At 41.8% G+C, this 19,554-nt stretch overlaps 1 protein-coding gene across 1 annotated transcript; it reads left to right on the plus strand.

Moving 5' to 3' along the window:
- The first annotated feature begins 3,292 nt into the window (after positions 1-3,292).
- Positions 3,293-18,528, plus strand: LOC124397242 (retinoic acid-induced protein 1). Its single transcript, XM_046866762.1, is given in 6 exon segments — positions 3,293-3,991; positions 9,154-10,488; positions 10,490-14,909; positions 15,405-15,498; positions 15,756-15,805; positions 17,304-18,528. Coding segments are annotated over 6 exon segments (6,111 nt in total). The 5' UTR covers positions 3,293-3,788; the 3' UTR covers positions 17,313-18,528.
- The last annotated feature ends 1,026 nt before the right edge of the window (positions 18,529-19,554 follow it).

The following is a 19,554-nucleotide window of genomic DNA, read 5'->3' on the forward strand; positions in this document are numbered from 1 at the left end:
GACAGACAGACAGACAGACAGATAGACAGACAGATAGATAGATAGATAGATAGATAGATAGATAGATAGATAGATAGATAGATAGATAGATGTGGTGTTTTCAGTATCAAGCGCTGAATTTGTGTTCAGATTCAGTGTAAAAAGGATGAACTCACAGGTGTTGTGGTATGTATTTTGAATTATAATATAGTGTAGAATTATAATATACTATTTTGGACATAGCCCACATCTGTGTGTTTTCATGTTCCAGCTGTGAGAGACATATTTGTTATACATTTGTGTTAATGTGTGGGTCAGGGCCAATAATGAAAGGCTGAAGGTCAAAAACCTTTGAATCATTTTAAACGAGAGATGGTAAGGGAGGTTGTACTGTCAGCAGGGTTACTTCAGATACAAGAAAACAAACAAACAAACAAAAAAAATGTGTAATTGTCTCTCTTTGGCAAACACATACTCTGAGTCACCACCTAAAAATAACAGGTTTGTCCCACAGCATGTCCCTCCCTAGGAGCTTTAGACCTCTCATGTCTCACTAGCTCCTCACGGTTGCTTTATTTTGCACACGCAAACACATATTATGCGCACTTTTCTATGTTCGGCATGGGCAGACTGTATTGTCTCGCTTCTCTCCCTTTTCTAGAACCTTCGACGAGATCAATCCGCCACAGCTCATTAGTTAACATGCATCAACCCCCCCCTCCCTGAATCTCTGAGGTAACGAGGCTGATGTCAACCCCAGTTCCTTTTAAGCTGCACCTGACTAGAACAAAAATAATCTTGCCCAATAAACCTAGCACTCTGGCTAGCTCTCATGGCCTCCACCTCATGTCTCTCTGTCCAGTCTGTGTCATTATGGTGTGAGAAGGGCATCAGTATTACACGCTCACTCGCACCGGCCCCGAGGCAGCGGCAGTTAATTGCACGAGCTGCGCCAGCGCAGATGAGGAGCGATTTGGCGGTGATGGGGCACGTTAATAAACGCAGACTGGAGGTGGGAGAGAGAATCAATGAGCTTTAAGTGTGGGGGAGAGGGAGAACTCCGACATCCTACAGCCAGAAAACAGCCCCCAATGGAGACTGATGGAGTTCTGCACATGGACACGCATGCAAATATTGTTTTCTCCAGCCAGGGTAAAAGAGCTTGCAGGCAGTGGGGGGAGGTCTGTGCACACATTTTTGTGTGTGGTAGGGGTGAGAAGAGAAAGCGTGGGTGTATAGCTTGTGCATGTGTGTGTGTGTGTGTGTGTGTGTGTGTGTGTGTGTGTGTGTGTGTGTCCGTCCAATTGTAGGGTTATTATTCTCTGTTTGATGTGTGCTGTCAGCTGGACAAAGAGATCAAACAAAGAGAACAGAAGGAAAACACAATATGAAGGTGGATTTATAAACCCAAATAAACACGATAGACTTGGGTGATTTAAGAATTTTCACTGTCTATGTATGTAGGCTAATCATTCATGTATCCAGCAGTATGTTTTTGGTTTTGTATGTCGAGCAAAGACCTGCATGGGAGAATGAATGCTTCAGAAGAAATAATTGCATTTGAACAGAGGGATTACATTCGAACAGACCTGGAACAGCCAGCCGAAGCAAATGTACACACACACACAAACGCGCACACAAACACTTCCCTGTCATCACCTCTTCCTTATGCAGAGAGGGTGAGAGAATTTTAATGGAGGTTTCAGTGCAGCTTATGGTCACAGAGGAGATCAAAACCAAGCAAGAAAAGGACTGAGGCAGAAAGGAAGGTTTAAATGACACCAGCTGAAAAGATGTTCTTTCTTTCCTTTCAGTTGTGGATAGCATGTATCTCGTGCACCAGTCCTTTTCTTTCATCTCATATGCATGCAGATCAGGCATCTGATGCAAATTGGGGGTTGTATGCCGACTCCAATCAGTAATTCTTGACACAGGTTTTGTGTGCACCTGACTCCGCAGGCTTCGGAGATCATGCGGCACCTTCACAGCAGGTGTTGTATACCACTCTCTTCAAAGCACTGGCAGTCACAGTTCTGGCTGGGACTGGCCAACGGCATGTTTGGTGAGCCGATCAGAGGCAGAACCACGCTAAATCCTTGAACTTTCTCATGCGCCGCTGAGATGGGTTTCTTTCCTCACGCCTGCGTGTGCCTTCTTCTCTGAGACTTAGCGGGGTGACAGCATCATTTGCTTTCACGGTTCAGAGCCACAACGCACCCCCTCCCACACCACCTCCCTCTGTTTATTCTTTTTCCTTACTCTTTTTCCTTTCTTTTCCATTTCCTGTCCTTCTCTTCCCTTTCACTTGTTTCCTTCTCGCTCTGTCTTTCGTCTCACACTGCCTCTCATGCAAGGGGAAAAATGCTCTTTTGCCTCAAAGCTCTGAGCTGTCACACTAGGTGTGTGTGCGTGGCTGAGCTGATGCTCCCTGTTAAAGCAACACAGCACACAATTTGCCACTGCTGTTTCTTCCAAAGCTCCGAAGCTTCCTAATCTCCAAGGATACTGATGGCTGCATTTACCAGATTTGGAATGCACATGGTGTTTGTAGATAATGTTTGTTCATTGTGAGTCGATCATCCGAGGATCAAAGATTCATGTGTACCAAAATACATTTTAGTATTGTCCTTATTGGTACTGCATCATCCTTTTTTCCTTTATAAAAATCAGCAGGGTGCAACAGATGTCTTTCCAGTTTTATCTTAGAAAAGCTGTGTTTTGGAGCTGTATGAGTGATGTGATGAGCTCTAGTGGACATGGAGTCAGGCCACATGCTGCTGACTCCAGCAAGGCTCAGCTGGCCTAGTACTCTTGCTCAGCCATCCAAAGGATAGCCAAGCAGGATCCTGAAGGGCATGCAGACCCCCAGGCAGCTTTCTCTGCACAGCCTATCATGCACAATACACAGACAAACACACAAATACACATGTTCTGCTCTGAACAAACTGTTACTTTTGTCTTAAAACAAGTACAACCCAGCCCGGCTGTGCAATGCACACCACTTCACATTTTGCCTGCACAGATGTAAATGCTCCTGACCAAGCCACATGTGTCTGATTAAAGTCTATAGGTAAATTAGACAAACAGTAATCAGATCTTTGTGAAGCTCTTACACAAGAAGAGCCAGATTAGAAAAAAGGGTTTATCTGCTGGGTTTTTCAGAGCCTGTGCTCAACCACCCACAGCCCATCTCTGTTGCAACCGGGCCTTTGTGGACATAAAGGACATGGGCAGCCTCTTAAGATAGAAAATTGCACTTCTCATATCGCCCGTCACCTTCTGGACTGTGGCATGAAATGGGGGAGGGAGTAGACACCTGCTGTCCTTTCTGTGAATCAGCTCCATCAATCACAGTTCTGCATGCAGTTGTGCGTACACTGACACTCACACACTTCCACGCAGGAAATATGTTGAATGCTTTTATGAAATGGAGAAGAATGAGGCCATGAGTCCTGCAGGAAGGCGGGGTGGCAGGAGGTAAAGGACTGCAGTGCCATTGTATAGACTCTGCCCAGGTGTAGGGGACATTCAGTCTGACAGCAGCCATAGGTGGAACTGACTGTCCTCTATCCACAAAGGGGAGAAAATAGAAAAAAGGTAAAAGATATTTTCCCTGCAGGGGGACATGACCTTCAGCCAGCATTAAATCTTTCCCTCCCTCTCCCTCTCTCAAAAAAAAAAAAGCCCACTTCAAAAATCTCTGCTTGCCGCTCCTACACTCAATTATGATGCAGGTAATCTGTGTGGTATTGGAGATTAAAGTTTAATTAGGGCAAGCGGAGTAATTCTGGCCTGGGTTTAATCTAATCATGCCGCACTGGTTGCCTGTGATGTGCCCTAATGTCTGTCTGCGATGGAGCGGGGATCCAGTATGGCTTTTCATCAACAGAGAACAAAGGCTCCTGTCATCCTCATCTCCCTCTGCTGGCTTGGCTGTGCTCCACAAGCACATTCACACTCGCCCAACCCTGTCCAGACGCTGTCCCCAGCCAGTCCACACAACAGACAGAAGGTAGGGAGGGATAGAGGGAGTGTGTGTGAGAGAGAAGGAGAGGAATAAATAAGCCAAAGCTCTGGAATCCCTTTGTCTTAAGCCTCACTCTCCAAACTGCTGACTCTCCCAGGCAGCAGAGAAAGCATTTCTGACACTGCAATCACATCAGCAGATCCTTAAAAAAAAAAAACTAACATTTGACCACCCACAATCCTATACCACTCCATTTAGAAGCAGTGTTCATACTTTTCTGCCATTTTTTTACATTTGTACGCTCTGTATCAGTGGTGGACTTGAATGCTAAAATACATTATTTCATTTAGTCTACCAATAACCCTGATATAGCATTAACTAATTACACAGGGAGATTTTCCCAAACCAATGTTCTTCAGTGATAAAAGGAAGAAGAAAAAATAGCTTAAAAACAATCAAGAATCCTCATTCCTATGTCTTACATACCCCTTCATTTTTGTCACTCTCTCCTTACCTGTTCCCTGTGGTTTATCCAGGCCCTGCTCTGATTTCAGATATACAATGTGTCTGTGGCAAAAGGGCTTTTAGCTTTGGCAGAAATGGGTTTTCAGAACAAATATTCCCCTGTCTTTTCCTTGGGTAACAATCAATCCTGTCCCACTGTCCCTCCTCCTTATAACTCTCATTCTCTATGCAGCATGATTGAATCTTTGCCAATTTCATTATCCAGACTTATTTTAGACCAACCTTTATACACAAGACGAAGGAGCTAGCATGCATTTAGTAAAGTGGTTCAACTGCAACACAAAAACAAGTTCCATATAGGAAGGGTCTCTGCTAAATTGATTAAAAGTAGCTGGGATTTTTGAGGATGACCCAATACTAAGATAGTCTGGGATTCTGGAAATTGTAATCTCAAATTACAGATTAGGAGTCTATTTATAGCTGTTCTATTATAATATCTTATTCAGGCACCACTGGAGTTTGAGTGTTATGCACAGTGGGCAGAGATGACCATTCACCACTGTACATTTATCATTCAAAGAAGTTGTATACAAAAGATCATACGTGACAGCAATAGCCACATTCCCAAGGTCACCACCAGCAACTTTTCTGCTTGAGAGTAATAGTTTAATCTGTATTTAAAGCAAATCGCAATGAGTGAGAAATCTGTATAACAGAAAATGTGTTTCAAAGGTAGAGACAGTGAACAAAAGAGAATCAAAATGAATGGGGAGGAAAAGTGGGGGGAAGAAAGATGGTGGGGAAGAAAGAGCTAGCATGAGTGACACCGCAATCGTTCTGCATCATCAATTAGGTGAGTTGAAGTGGTGGGGAGAGGGAGCAGAGCAGCAAGCCTCACAGGAAGAAATAAATGACTGTGCCCTTATTGAACGCAGCAAGGCATATAGCATTTCAGGCCGGTAATGTCATTGTGCCTTTGTACCATATTATTGATGAAGTCTGTCTCAAAGAAAATAATCCCTCAGCACAACTAGCATTTGAGACTTCTCATTCCACCTGAGAGATCAATGTAAGCAATCTGTGGCACTGAAAATGCAGCAGAAGTACAAGGTGCAGTGCAGGAAAGTGTGGGAGTGCATAGGCACAGCTGGAACGCCCCTGCAGAGAAAGTGGGGCCACTAATTCAGTAGCGCGCAGGACCAAGAGACAGGAGCGTAGCAGCCTTAACCTGCTATGATCCCACCCTCTTCCTTTTTTCTACCTCTCTCTCAACCTCCCTCCTTTCTCCTCTTGTGCACCAGAATATCAATCAGCCTCCTGCCCTAATTTAAAGCTCTCTCTCTCTCTCTTTCTCTCTCTCACTCACACTCACTCACTCACTCACTCACACACACACACACACACACACTCTGGTATTCCCAAGACAGCTGCTGAGTTCTTGGTTACATACATGAAGTCAGCTTCTGTGCTCCCAGGTTTTATTTTGAAAAATCTTTATTTACCGAGTATGGTAAAAAAAAAAAAAATTATTAGGCCTGATTACTGTTCACCATCAACAGGCTGTGTTTATTTTTGTTTAGTCTACAGTACAGTCCCACAAAGCTGTTCATTCCTTGCTTCAAACATGTAGTTCTTATTCAGCTGAATAGGTCAGTATAGATGCGGCAGGAGATTTAATTTTTTTTAGCACACACAGATAAACGTCATTCTCTTTCCATTGATCTATGAAAACATGACGCAGACACACTCCTTTTTCACCAGCTCTCATTTTTGCTGTGAGTACTTATGCATACAGACACACTAAATCAGAGGAGTATCACTGGTGGAGAGTTTTCTCTCTCTATTCCTTCTGTTGAGGTGTGACGCCACGAGAACTGGTGGTGCTAATAAAACCAGCAGCAGGCTCCTCTCGGCGGGGACAGAAAGTAAGCACAATCACTCCACTCAGTGTCGCCATGCCGACAATACTAGGGCTCGACATTTAAAGGCCACAACGCATAGCCCTCTAATGGAGAACGGTGTCCAAACCTCACTACTGGCATTTGACCAGAGGTGTGATTGAAAGACAACCACATCTCAAGACTAATAATTTTGATGAATCAGTTCAATTACTGAGAGGAAATAATATCCTCTGTCTTACTGTGTAGCTTTTTAATGCTGCATATATTTCTATCAACATTTCATGTGATGGATTTCATGTAGCAATTAATTATAACACCAACATAAAACAATTAACTACTGATCTACTGATGAAACATCTCAATAGTTCATCTAAATGATCATTTTATTTACTCTACAATAGTGATTAAAGGCATATTTTAATAAAAGAAAAACGGTTATTCTTCTATTATCTTGGACTTTCCAGGATTCAAGTCATGCTAAATCAGATAGTTCAAAAGCATTTCAGGTGCCCAGTGTCTGAATGGTTTTCTTTTCTCAGTGATTGTTGTGTAGGTCAGTTCCTTCAAAGGTCAAATTAAACACTTCAGCTCTGTCAGTCAAAATGACATGGAAAACAAACCACAGTCAAGACAGACCAGACAATGAAGGTTCCAATCTCATTTGCATCTCCTCCACAGTCATTTCATAGCTATAGAGGACTGCTGCCGTAATAGGCCAGAGAATGCTAATTAAATTCAGTAAACCAATCAGAATAATTATAATTCAATCTAAATACCCAAGTATTTATATTTAAAATGTATATTAACTTTTAAGTCAGCAGGTCTTTGGTTAAGGTTACCATAGCCAAAATAGCAGCATTGTTATTATTATCATTAATATGAGAATATAGTATGTTATATATTGAAATAGATTGAATAATGATTTGTTTCAGTACACAACAGTAAAATGTGCAATTTCATATATCACACCTTGCTGTTTTCTCCCTACATTTGCTTGATGGATTGCTATGATCCTCCTGCTGTTCAGAAAGTCTACGATAGCTCAGGGCTTTCTCTCTTCAGTTCTGATGAAGTAGAACATCCCCTTTAGTGTATTGTTTCCAATTGTTCATGAACTGAAATTCTCCACCCTTAGTCGATTAGATACTGTTCCTGGTGGAAATGCAGTTTGTCTTTTGGGTGTTGTGTGAAGTGTTGTTAAGCAGTTGCTGACCATGGTGCTGAAACTAGGTTGACTGTAAATCAGACCCTCGAAACTTTTCTCTCACATTTTGCAAGCAAATCTCTATCAAAATCAATTCCTCTGGGCTTTTTTTAAATAATAAAACAGCATCAAATTTTTATGTACTACAGTGTTTCCTATGTGTTTTTATGTTCCTAGTCACTAAAGGAATTATTTCTTCAGTAAAATGTTATTGGCTGCAAGCTTTTCTACAAGCTGTCCTTATGACATAATTCCATTATGCCAGTTGATAAATAGGGAATGGGAAATACCAAAAGATTGGACTAGTTTATTAGATTTCATCCTGGTGAGAAAACCTCCTTTAATGGCATAATAGATTTTTTCTATCATAATGTACAGAGCCACTGTACTGTACCTGAAAAAGTGTCTACTCTAATATTAGAATAATATATTTGGTTTCATACAATTAATTTACTATTATTGTAACATACTGTGATTTGCGGTCATGTGCAAAAATCACTATTATATTTATTTTTGAAAAGCATCTACTTTATAGAAAGATAATCAAAGAAAGTACCAATCTAGACCTACATCTCCAAGGAAAGATATGATTTGGACATGCCTGTGGAACTATGCAACAAAAAAGCACCACTTTACACTGAACATTTCACTGCACCTCATATGCATCTTTGAGTTCCTGGAGCTTGGATCCCAAATGATGTTATTTGGGTCATTGTATAAACAACCACAGCAGCTTCAGTGAACCAGTAATAGATGGTTTGCAGCCTCCTGGGAAGCTGCTATGTTATTGCTGAAGGCAAACGGCAACTCAGGCCTTGTGACTTGAGACAGAGTGCTAGTGAAATGAGTAATGTGAACATCTGATGGGACCAGGTGGTTGTCCCTTGATAGGCTCTCAGAGCTGGAGTACAGCAACTGAAGATCTTCCTCTAGGTGACAAGGTTCCCTTAATAGTGCCTCAATCCCTCCATAAAACAAGCACTAGTTCCTGGCTATCTGGAGGACAATCCATGCTACTGAATACAAAAGCCTTTGTGACTATCTGTGTACTACACAAATGCTGCACAATATTCCAGATTATGTAGCATGTCTTTAGTAGTAACCCACTCAGATGTCTATTAGTTATAAAACTCAGCAGCTTAATTAATAAACATTCCTTTTAAAGCAGCAGTTCTCAAACTATGCCCTAATAGACCCAGGAGTCAAGTACATTCTCAGGTCTAAGACCCCTCATTTTTGGGGGTAGTTATTAAGCCACATGGTAAAAGATGACATCAAACCCATGCATGATGTTTCAAGTGCAATGCAGGTGTTTAATATTTTGAATCAACAATAAATAATTGATTAAAATTTATTGTCTTGAAATGCCCAATTATAAGGAATTGTTTTGATGATTGAGCACAGCTGTTGTAAGAAAATAAAATTTTGTGTTGCTTAAATTGAGATAAATGTTTTGATTTTCTGAATGACTGAGCTATGTTTGTGTTACAATTAAATTTGTCATATAACAAAAATTGCTAATTAAAAGACAATTACTGATTGCAAAGTGTAACTAGGTTATATCTGATAGTAACGATAAAGCAGCCTATCAAATTTTCTCTCTTCCTGTCTCATTTTCTATATTTCTCTTTCCAAAGGAGCACCCTAGCTAAAGCCATGCAGTCCTTCAGAGAGAGGGGTGGTTTCCAGGGCAACCAGCGCTGCTACCAGCAGGAACCCCATGAATTATCTCGCCTTGAGAATTACAGACATCACAGCCAGACTGGACAAGGCTATGAGGTGCACTCTCTTTCTGCTGCAGGGATGCCAACAGCAGGAACAAGCTCCAAGGACTGTTATGGGCAGCAGCCCTACCCCAGCTATGGCAGCAGTTCAGATCAGAGCAAGAAACCATACAGAGGAGGAAAAGCTACAAGCCAGCACCTGCAGGCTGGGTACAGTAGCCACGTGAATTCTGGATATTCATCCCAGTATTTGAGTGAGGGACACTTACAGCAGAAGTGGGATGAGTCTGGTCAGATATCTCAGTACGAACCTGACATTGCGGGACATCTTGAGCCTGGGCCCAGTGGCTCATCACAGTATCTTGAGCAGAACATTTTAGCCATTTCACAAAGCCAATGCCACCTCCCCTCTCAACCCTCTGCCCCTGTATATACAAGCCCCCATCAGCAAGGTCATCCTTCCAATCATACTCAATCTCCTTTAATGTACCCACAGAGCCACATTCATTTCCCTCAACACTCCCAACCACCCTCCTCCACTTCATCATCATCATCATCATCATCATCATCATACATGGAAAAATGCAATTCGATTCCTCATGGCTACAAAAGTGGGTATGGAATGCCACCTAATGCCCAGTATTCAAGACAACTGGGTAACCACAGTACACTGAAGCAGAATAGCTATAGGCCACAAAATAATTATGGCTACCAACAGCCTCCTTCAAGGGCTGGATTTGAACAACCGACTTCCTTGCAGGGAATGTCAGGTACGTCAGAGAGTCTTCAAAAATTCCCACATTATACACAGACCCAACAAAACTACTGTATAACAGATATTTCTGTGAGGTCACCTGAACAGTATTACCAGAACTGCAGTCCAAGCTCCAGCCACTCACCTGCAAGGTCTGTGGGCAGGTCACCTTCATATAGCTCCACACCTTCACCCTTAATGCCCAATCCTGACACATTCCAGTATGGCCAGCCAATCAACCCTTCCTCCACTTCTGCAAATCTGCAAGATCCAAACATGTTAATGCCTCCCCACACCCACCCATCTCCAAGTGTTAATCACCAACCTCAGAGCTACTCCAGTTCTATGAAGGACCGTTTTTCTGAGAAGCTTTTTTCTAACCCGAGCTTGTGGAGCCTTAATGCTCTGACATCTCAGGTAGAGAACATTTCCAACAACGTCCAACAATTATTGCTCTCAGAAGCTCTTATGGCCAACAAAAAATGTAACAAGCGAAACCAGCCAAAAAGGAGAGGAATATAGGGGCCACTTAAAGGGAATGGAGGACTCGTGTCCTGAGAGCCAACATGGCCCTCTTCCCAGTGACTCTTATGGAACCCCAAGATCTATGCCTGCCGATCTTCTAGAAGTAGGATATTCAAGCAGCACTGAAGATCAGGTGGAACGTAACTACTACTTCTTTGGTCAGGGAAAAGGTCCAACACATACGACACATTCGACACATTCTCAATTGAGTCTGGACACCGTTTCTACCTGCTCCGTAAACTCAACAGATGACATGTCTGTTAGGTCTGGGGACTCAGATCGGAGTATACAGAGTGCAGCCTCTGAAGATAATCTAAGCTGTGACCCAAGGGTACAGAGATTACCATTTGGAGAGGAGCAGCAAGGTTCCCTCAGAAGCATCAGAAACGAAAGATCCCCTATTAGTGTAACAGCCCCAAGCCCCATGAAGCAGGAGAGTAATTCTCCAATAGGCATAAAGCAGTCTGAGAGTACTCAGAAGGAGAATTTTGAGGAATCTGCCTGGACTGAGAGGATAGCTGATGAAAAAGAAATTGGTAAAATAAAGCTTCCCACAGAGCAAAAGTGCAAAGGAGAAGTTTTTGAGGCAAATGAGAAACGACCAGAATGGTTAGAGGATGAGAAGTGCCCCTCAATTTTTCATAAATTAAATAAAGAAGTGTCAAATGAAAGCTATTCTTATGAAACAGAAGGTACCATATATCAGAAGCTGAAAAACAAATATGAGATAGAGGAAGAAAATTTTGCTGGGAAGTGTTGTAACACCAGCTGCAAAAAAATTGAAGATTCAGAAATGAAATCTGAAATATTCAAATCAGAATCACAAAATAATGGTGAGGACCCTATAACGGAATCACCAGCTATTTCAAAAGATGTGCCTGAGTCTAATCTATATTTGCCTAGGAAAGAGGAAAGCTCTGAGACACCTTATCTCACCTCTGAGTGTGAATCTTTCGAGGAAAGGCTGTTAACCTCTGAGAGACGGAATAATGTTTTCAAGGAGCAACAGTCTGCCCCATCCTATTCAGTTCCTGCAGTAAGAGAAAATGGAAGTTTGACATCAAATGAAGACGTGATTAATAACCAAGCAAAACTAGAAGAGTCTTCTACAGAAGCCTATATTAATCAAGATGAAACAGAAAGTGAACCAGTGTGTGTGGTCACCAATGAAACAGCGGAGACCCTTGCCCAAGACGTAGCTCACAGAAGCAGTGAAAGGACATCAGTCACATGTGACAATGCACCTCAGTCTCACCTTGTCAGAAGTGGCTTCTCGGCTCTCAATGAGAAAACAACACCTCAGAATCAGGCGAGGGACCACATTGATCACAGTGATGCAAAGGTGCTGGAGCCTGACTCTCCTCAGTTGCCAGGCAAGTCAATAATATCCTCTGCACCATCTTGGGCTGATACTCCACCCTCTCCACAGAAAGGTGATGAAGATGTGGAACCAGGTATAAGCTGTCCTAGTGCAACTAAACCAGAGCCCATGGCCCTAGTTGCACATCCAAGACTATTAGGCAGAAAGCATGCACGGGGTAGGAGAAGATTAATTCATTCAAATGCAGGGATTAGGAGTGTGGAGAGTAATGGGGTGCCGCCATCTCCTCAAAAGCCCAGTATGCTCTCAAGTAACAGTGCCAACTTTTCTGATCAGATGGAGGCTGTTCAGCTGGATATTAGCAGTCACACACCAAAACTCCTCACAGAAGGTTTACCATCCCGTATGTGTACTCGCTCTTTAGGGTCACAAAGTACCCCAAAGGTTTTTTCTCAAGATAGAAGGAAAACAGGTCCAAAGCCCGTTTCAAAACCTGGTCCAAAACCTGGCACAAAGCCTAGTTCTAAGCCTGTTTTAAAACCAAGTCCAAAACAAGGACTAAAACCTGGACAAAAACCAGGCCCAAAGCCAAGTACCAAACCTGGTGCAAAGCCTTCTTTAAAGTCTGGTCCAAAGCAAAATTTAAAACCTGGGCCAAAACCTGGGGCTGTGCCAAGTGTTAAACCTAGTTCAAAGCCTGGAGCAAAGCCTGCTGCTATACCCGCTTTAAAGCAGAGTCCAAAACCTGGTTTAAAGCCTACAGAAGGAGTGATTCCTAAGGGCCCCGGTCGGCCAAAAGGCCTCAACTCCAGAATCAAATCAGTGAAATATGAAAATAATATGGATGCCATCACAGAGCATATTGAAGACACAAGCTGCATAAATGAAACCCCTGAACAACAGGAAAATACTGCAGTCAGTCTGAAAACTGTTGTTGATAATACTTTGCACACTTCAATAGACAGCACAATAGGTTCCTCTTTGGACACTGCTTTGGATACTTCCTTTGTAAATTCTGTAGCAAAAGATCAAAAATCCATGGTATTAAGATCTCGGAAGCAAAAACGGGAAAAGATAACAGAAGACAAGGAGAAAGAGAGAGATACATCAACTGAGGCATCAGCAATAAAAACCACTGAGTCACATACACAGAAAGTAGCTGCTGTTCAGCCTTGTGAGAACCAAACATCAAGCTTAAAATCATCCAACCATGAGGATATCAGTACAGATTCACTTAACGAACAGATTGTGTCAGTATCAATCAAGAGAAAATCTAGTTTACAAGCCCCAGACCCAGTCAAAAAAAAGAAAAGTTTGAAAGTTAGTCAAACAAAAATACAAGAACCTCAGCCACAAGAGTTAATAGCAGAAGCCCAAGGTTCTAAGGGAAGGAGAAAGCGAGGCTATAAATTAGAACCATCTGCTTGCAGCACTCTGACCAAAGATAACATTCCCTTGGAAGAAATCAGTGACACACCTTGTGTGCCTCCTCACTGTCCTACAAAAACTAAATATCTGCCTCCTAGGAAAGGCAGAGGACTAAAATATGAAGCAATGGTTCAGAAAATCACTTCCCCAGCATCCAAAAAACAGCTTTTAAATATCCAACCAGATGTTGTGCTAGAGGAATTAGCATCCAAGCAATCACCCGAACTACAGTTAACAGAAAAAAGAAAGACTGTAAACACTGCAACGGCAACACAAGAGGAGGGTGAGAGTACAGTAAGCATTGAGGAGACTCCAGAAGCAGCATGTATACAAACTCATCGAAAGAAGCACAGAAAGTGGGCCACAGTGGAGAGCAGTGACACACCAGATGTAGCAGTAGGGACTGGTAGCCTCATTATCAACACACCAAGGTTAGCCAAACAGAGAGCCATTAAAAATAACCATGAGATGCATCTGAAGCAACGGAAGAAAAGAAGAAAAGGCGCCGAGCTTGCAAAGAGTGTGCCAACTGTGGAAACACATGAGCATACTGATGCATTCAGCTCTCCTCCAGCACCTCCACTGTCACCACCAACAACTTTCTCTCTCTTTCCAAACGCAGAAGAAAAGACTCAGGGTGAACAGCTTTCAATAGAGATAAGCTCAACAGCAAATAAACCGAAAAGAGGCAGGCGGCCATCACTTAAAAAGAAACAGGAAGACTTCGGTCAGCAACTAGGAAATGAAGAAGGTCAAAAGATCAAGAAAAAGCCTGGTCCTAAAAAAAAGATCCAACAGAATAACAACAGTACCATTAAGGTCACTGTGAAAAGACTTAAGCCCAAAATAAAATGCAAAAAGAAACATGTTCCTACTGTAAAAGGGATATTGACAGACTTTTTAAAAACACAGGAAAGTGAAGGCAAGCATTCTTTTAAACCATATGTGCACATTGACAGCTTCAAAAAGCGTGCTTCCCTTTGTACAATCGTAAACAAACCTGAGGAAAAGCATCTGCTCGTCCAGACAAAAAAAAAGAATTTGGGAAAAAACAAAACAATATCAAACTCCTCAATAATGCTCCAGGGCCCCTTAGTTAACAGAAGCCTAACTGACAGGTGTCTCATATGCTGCCTGTGTGGAAAACCAGCTAATTACAGAGAGCTTGGGGATTTGTGTGGCCCATACTACCCTGAAAACACCATACCACGGAAAACACTGTCTTTAACATACCATGAAGACTTCAGGCAAAACAGAGACATGGACCAAGCCAAGGTAGAAATGTGCAGTACTGAGCAAATCAAAGATATGAAGAGAGAGGGAGTAGAAGGATCATTTCAGGAGGGGACAAGTGAAGGAGATTGCAGGCAGGTGATGAGAGAAAGAAGGGCACAACTTAGAAGTCATCTTGGCTTACGGACGAGGTTCAAAAGACTGCAGCTGTTGCAAGGCAGAGCTGGTGGAGGAGTTCCCCCTGCTGGTGAGGAGGGCTTTTACTCTGTTCTACAAAGGTTACAGCTGGAGGCTGAGGTTAATGAGCACTGGGCACATGAGTCCTGCACCGTCTGGACCAGTGGCGTGATCCTAATCGCAGACAAACTTTATGGACTGAAGGAAGCTGCACAGGAATCTACACTCACAGTAAGCATAGAGACATTATAGTCTTTCGTTATGAAAATGTTAACATCGAAAAGGTCCAAGACAAACTTTCCAGACTGAAGGAAATTAAATGTCCAACAGAAGATATTTGATGAATTTTGCATTTAATATCTTTTCATTTTAATATGAAAATTGGAGGATTCATTCTTTTTTTCATACATACCTAAAATAATTGTTTTATTATTATTATGATTAAATTTTTATTTGAATGAAGACAGTCAACCTGGTAGTACAAATAAACTACTCTACTTTTAACATTATCATCTCGCTGTTTTTTAAAAAAAAAGCACATATTGATCCGTATTAGCAGTGCCAGACGCATTAATGCCTTTATTATTATTAATTAATATGTCTTTTAAAAATAATTCAAAACAGGAGAAAAAATATGTAATATTTATTGGGGGGGTTTTGTGCTTTTTTGTAAACAGTATAAATTTATAGTTATAATATAGTTATAATATATTCGTGCTTTTACAGAAATGCTCAAAGTGCCAGAGTGAAGGAGCCTCCATCGGCTGCAGCTGGAAGAACTGCATTCATAAATACCACTATGTCTGCGCCAAAGAGACAGGTATGCAATTAAGAACATGTATAGTAGACATTTGTGGACGTACTATACACAAACATTATGTGTATGAGGTGTTTATACAGTATAAGTCGTTAAGACTTCAGCCTAATGACTGCTGAATGTTAATAATGTATAGATCATCCCCAGCTCTCATTATATAAATTACCATCTATTGACTCTATGGGAAGAAAACAGATTTTGAACATGAGCATCTTCTCTCACCAATCCTTTTTTTTCCCTTCTCTCTTTTTCTCTATAAGGCTGCATATTCGATGAAGACACTTTCTTGATAAAATGTCCAAAACACCAGGTAAGTGTCTGAGCGCATTCTAAAACGTAAAAGCATGTCTTTGATCTTCGAAACATGCCTATTATGCCGTGTACAGCAGTGGCCTTTCTGAAACATTTGCTGACCTCACTAACAAAGGGAGTGAATGGAGGTGTAAAGCGCATCCGCTCATCAGCTCCATCTCCCAGGGCAACAGACAAGTCTAGCAAGGAGCTCACCCTTATTGATGAGCTATCTCTCCAGCGATAGTCATGCTTGCACTGTGGATGCTAATTAGTTGCTCACTGATCTTGCCTCTCTCACACCTATGATCCCCCACAAGACTGAATTAGCATTAGGGATACTGTCGGATTTTTTAAGGGTTGAATGTGTCCCTGAAGATGCTTTCATTTGAGGGTGAAGCGAAAGAAATCGGCAATTGTATTGCAGTTCTACCAATTACTCAGACTCGTTGTCAGATATGACTGTTTCTCACTTGACTTGGATGCACATCTAGGTGATTTGACTACAATTCGGTTCTGGAAACTGCCTACAGGTTTCCGGCTTGCATTGCAGTGATAAGCGGGTGCGGAGCAAGAGACTGAGCAGGGGTAGAGCAGTAGTTGACAACCAGTGAGAGAAAACCTGGCAACAGATCAAACCACCCTCCCATCTCCTTTACCATCCTACGTCAAAGGACAAAAAGGATGGGTGGGGGAAAGAGCGAGGAGTTCAGAACAAGCTGAAAGCACATTGACTCAGGGATCTAAAGGCTTTAGGTCTCAGCCATGCCAATTTGCTGTTTTAATGAAAGCAAGCAGTAGATATTCCACCCCCATGCAGGTCTCCCAGGAAATGTCTTCCTCTTATTCCTTTTCTCTGTGCCTACACATGCACAGACTCTTTTTCTAGTGGGGGCTTTGTGGCAGCATGAGCAAGACCCAGGATTACCACACAATCGGTTTAGACCGGTCCAAAAACTGTAGAGGCAACATGGAAAATGAGAGCAGAGCTTCGGTTTGCATCTTTTCAAAGAGAACCAAGGGCTGTTCTTACATCATAGCTCGATACAGAGCTAAATAGATCCTGGCTGTTAGCCAGAGGGATGGGTGGATGAGATCAGAGAGGATGTAAAAAAAGAGAGAGAAAACAGAGGCAGTTTTGGTGCAGGCGGTGTAGGAAGAAGAAATATTGTGCAAAAAATGCCCTATGCCAGCACAATTAGGGGGCAGTCCTGCTGGGTGGTTGAGGAAAAGCTGGCCAGCTTCGTTGGCCCACTTTGGTGCAGCCTTCACATCAGCACAGTGGCCACTGCCTCAGCATGGGCAATTAGAGAGCTCACACCAGGCTGCTGATGCAGAGCCAGACACACACACACACACAGACACACACACCAGCATGAACACACACAATAGTCTCTTGCCCTCTTGTAGCCACACTACAAAATATGCACTATGGAAATATCCTGTGCATGATGAAATCACATAAATGCCTTTTCTGTCTGCTTGTTGTAATTCCACTTGTCTATTTCATTTGCCAGGCAATGTAATATAGGAGTTCGAAGACTTTCAGCCAGCATGGACATAACATCTTCCTGTGCAACTGAACTCAAAACGGCTTCGGCTGAAGCACAAAGGTACTGTAGCAATACTGACCTGAGACCAGATCATCTCTGCATCCAAACTACAAAGCCCTGAGGCATCCCGTTACAATCTGCTCCCCACCCTCATCCACCCTTGCAGCATCCACCGCCTGTCTGGGCAGCTTCTCTCTATTTAAAAAAAAAAAAAAAGAAAAAAAAGAGCTGTTGGTCAAAAAAAAAAAAAAAACCTGATTGTGCCACTCATCCATTTGATTCCTTTTTTTCCTCCCCAATCTTTCTTTTCTGGAAGGGATGCTATCAGTCGGAGACACCTGGAGGCAGATTTGGCTGGCAGCCCTCTCTAGCGGCCCAAGCCCTGCCACCGTTTGGCACAGAGGCATGCCTGGTGATTTTGAAAGGCATTCAGATTTGAAGATGTCATGCATCAAGCACCCACTGGATGTAATTCAATATCTGCTTAAGTGTTATTTTAAAAAAAATGTACATGGTGTGCTATACAGGTCTAAATATTCTGAAAAAGACAAAATATTATTTTAATATGACGCTCTTCCAACATGTAATTTGATGTGCATTTGCAAACATGGCACCACTTAGACGGCACTAGTATCTGTCCAAATATGTGTTCTCAATGCAGCAGTATGTACAGGTCTGCACCTTAAACAATGTAAGGGCCTTTTCTTTACTGAAGACTGTTTCGTTTCTAACGCTGAAGTGAAAAACATGAAAATTGAACCGGAAGAGAACATTAACCGATGCGCTTTACCATTCACCACTATGCTGTACGCGACGAACACAATATTGTAGGCTGTTTACGTTACTCCACATTCAGCCCATCACAGTATTAAACACATAAATGATTAAGTTATTCTTATGATGATTCATTTGAAGTAATTGTATATATAAGTATTTGCTGCTGTTTAAATGTAAGATGTGATGTACTATTCTAATGGTGTATAGTATTTCTTAGAGATGTTTATTTTCTATAAAACAAATATGTTATTGCCTTTAAAACGTTATTAAAAACAATGAATTCAAATGCTTTTTCAGAATTGTATTTGTCCACATTACCCATAGGATTTATTGCAATGTTTTGATGTTTTAACGAGATGTTTGGAATGTTATTTGTATTGCTGCCATCAAATACACTGGATTTGTGAACATCCGCAGGTGTCTTTGCCATTGAGATGCGACTTGTGGTTTATATTCTCTTCTTGTCCCAGTATTACGCAGAAACATAGCAATCCACGGCCTCTTACCTCTAAAGATTATCTCCACCACACCACTGGAAAGTCTAAATCACATTTAGAAGTGGACAGGATTAAGGCTCTGATCCAGCATCATTTACTTGAATGTCATTAGGCAGTTAAAATAATGGTGCTAAATGGTTAAAAGAAGGTTTGCTGGGCTGAACAATGAATGGCCCTGGGAAGAATTCAGGGTTCCAATTATACAGCAATGTGCTTTATATATATATATATATATATATATATATATATATATATATATATATATATATATACACAGTACAGACCAAAAGTTTTCTTTATTTTCATGACTATGAAAATTGTAGAGTCACACTGAAGGCATCAAGGGCTATTTGACCAAGAAGGAGAGTGATGGGGTGCTGCGCCAGATGACCTGGCCTCCACAGTCACAGGACCTGAACCCAATCGAGATGGTTTAGGGGTGAGCTGGACCGCAGAGTGAAGGCAAAAGGGCCAACAAGTGCCAAGCATCTCTCGGGGAACTCCTTCAAGACTGTTGGAAGACCATTTCAGGTGACTACCTCTTGAAGCTCATCTAGAGAATGCCAAGAGTGTGCAAAGCAGTAATCAAAGCAAAAGGTGGCTACTTTGAAGAACCTAGAATATGACATGTTTCAGTTGTTTCACACTTTTTTGTTATGTATATAATTCCATATATAATTCCACATGTGTTAATTCATAGTTTTGATGCCTTCAGTGTGAATCTACAATTTTCATAGTCATGGAAATAAAGAAAACTCTTTGAATGAGAAGGTGTGTCCAAACTTTTGGTCTGTACTGTATATATTATCAGTTTTATATTTTTATTACTGAATATAATGACTCCTATCCCTATTCCTTCCTATTGCTATAAATGGTGCAAAATTCAAATGTCATACACTACCTTCTTCCGAATTTTTCAGACTCTTAGAAGAGGCATTTTG

Source organism: Silurus meridionalis, chromosome 14 (genome assembly GCF_014805685.1).
Source record: "Silurus meridionalis isolate SWU-2019-XX chromosome 14, ASM1480568v1, whole genome shotgun sequence".
Taxonomy (NCBI): Eukaryota; Metazoa; Chordata; class Actinopteri; order Siluriformes; family Siluridae; genus Silurus; species Silurus meridionalis.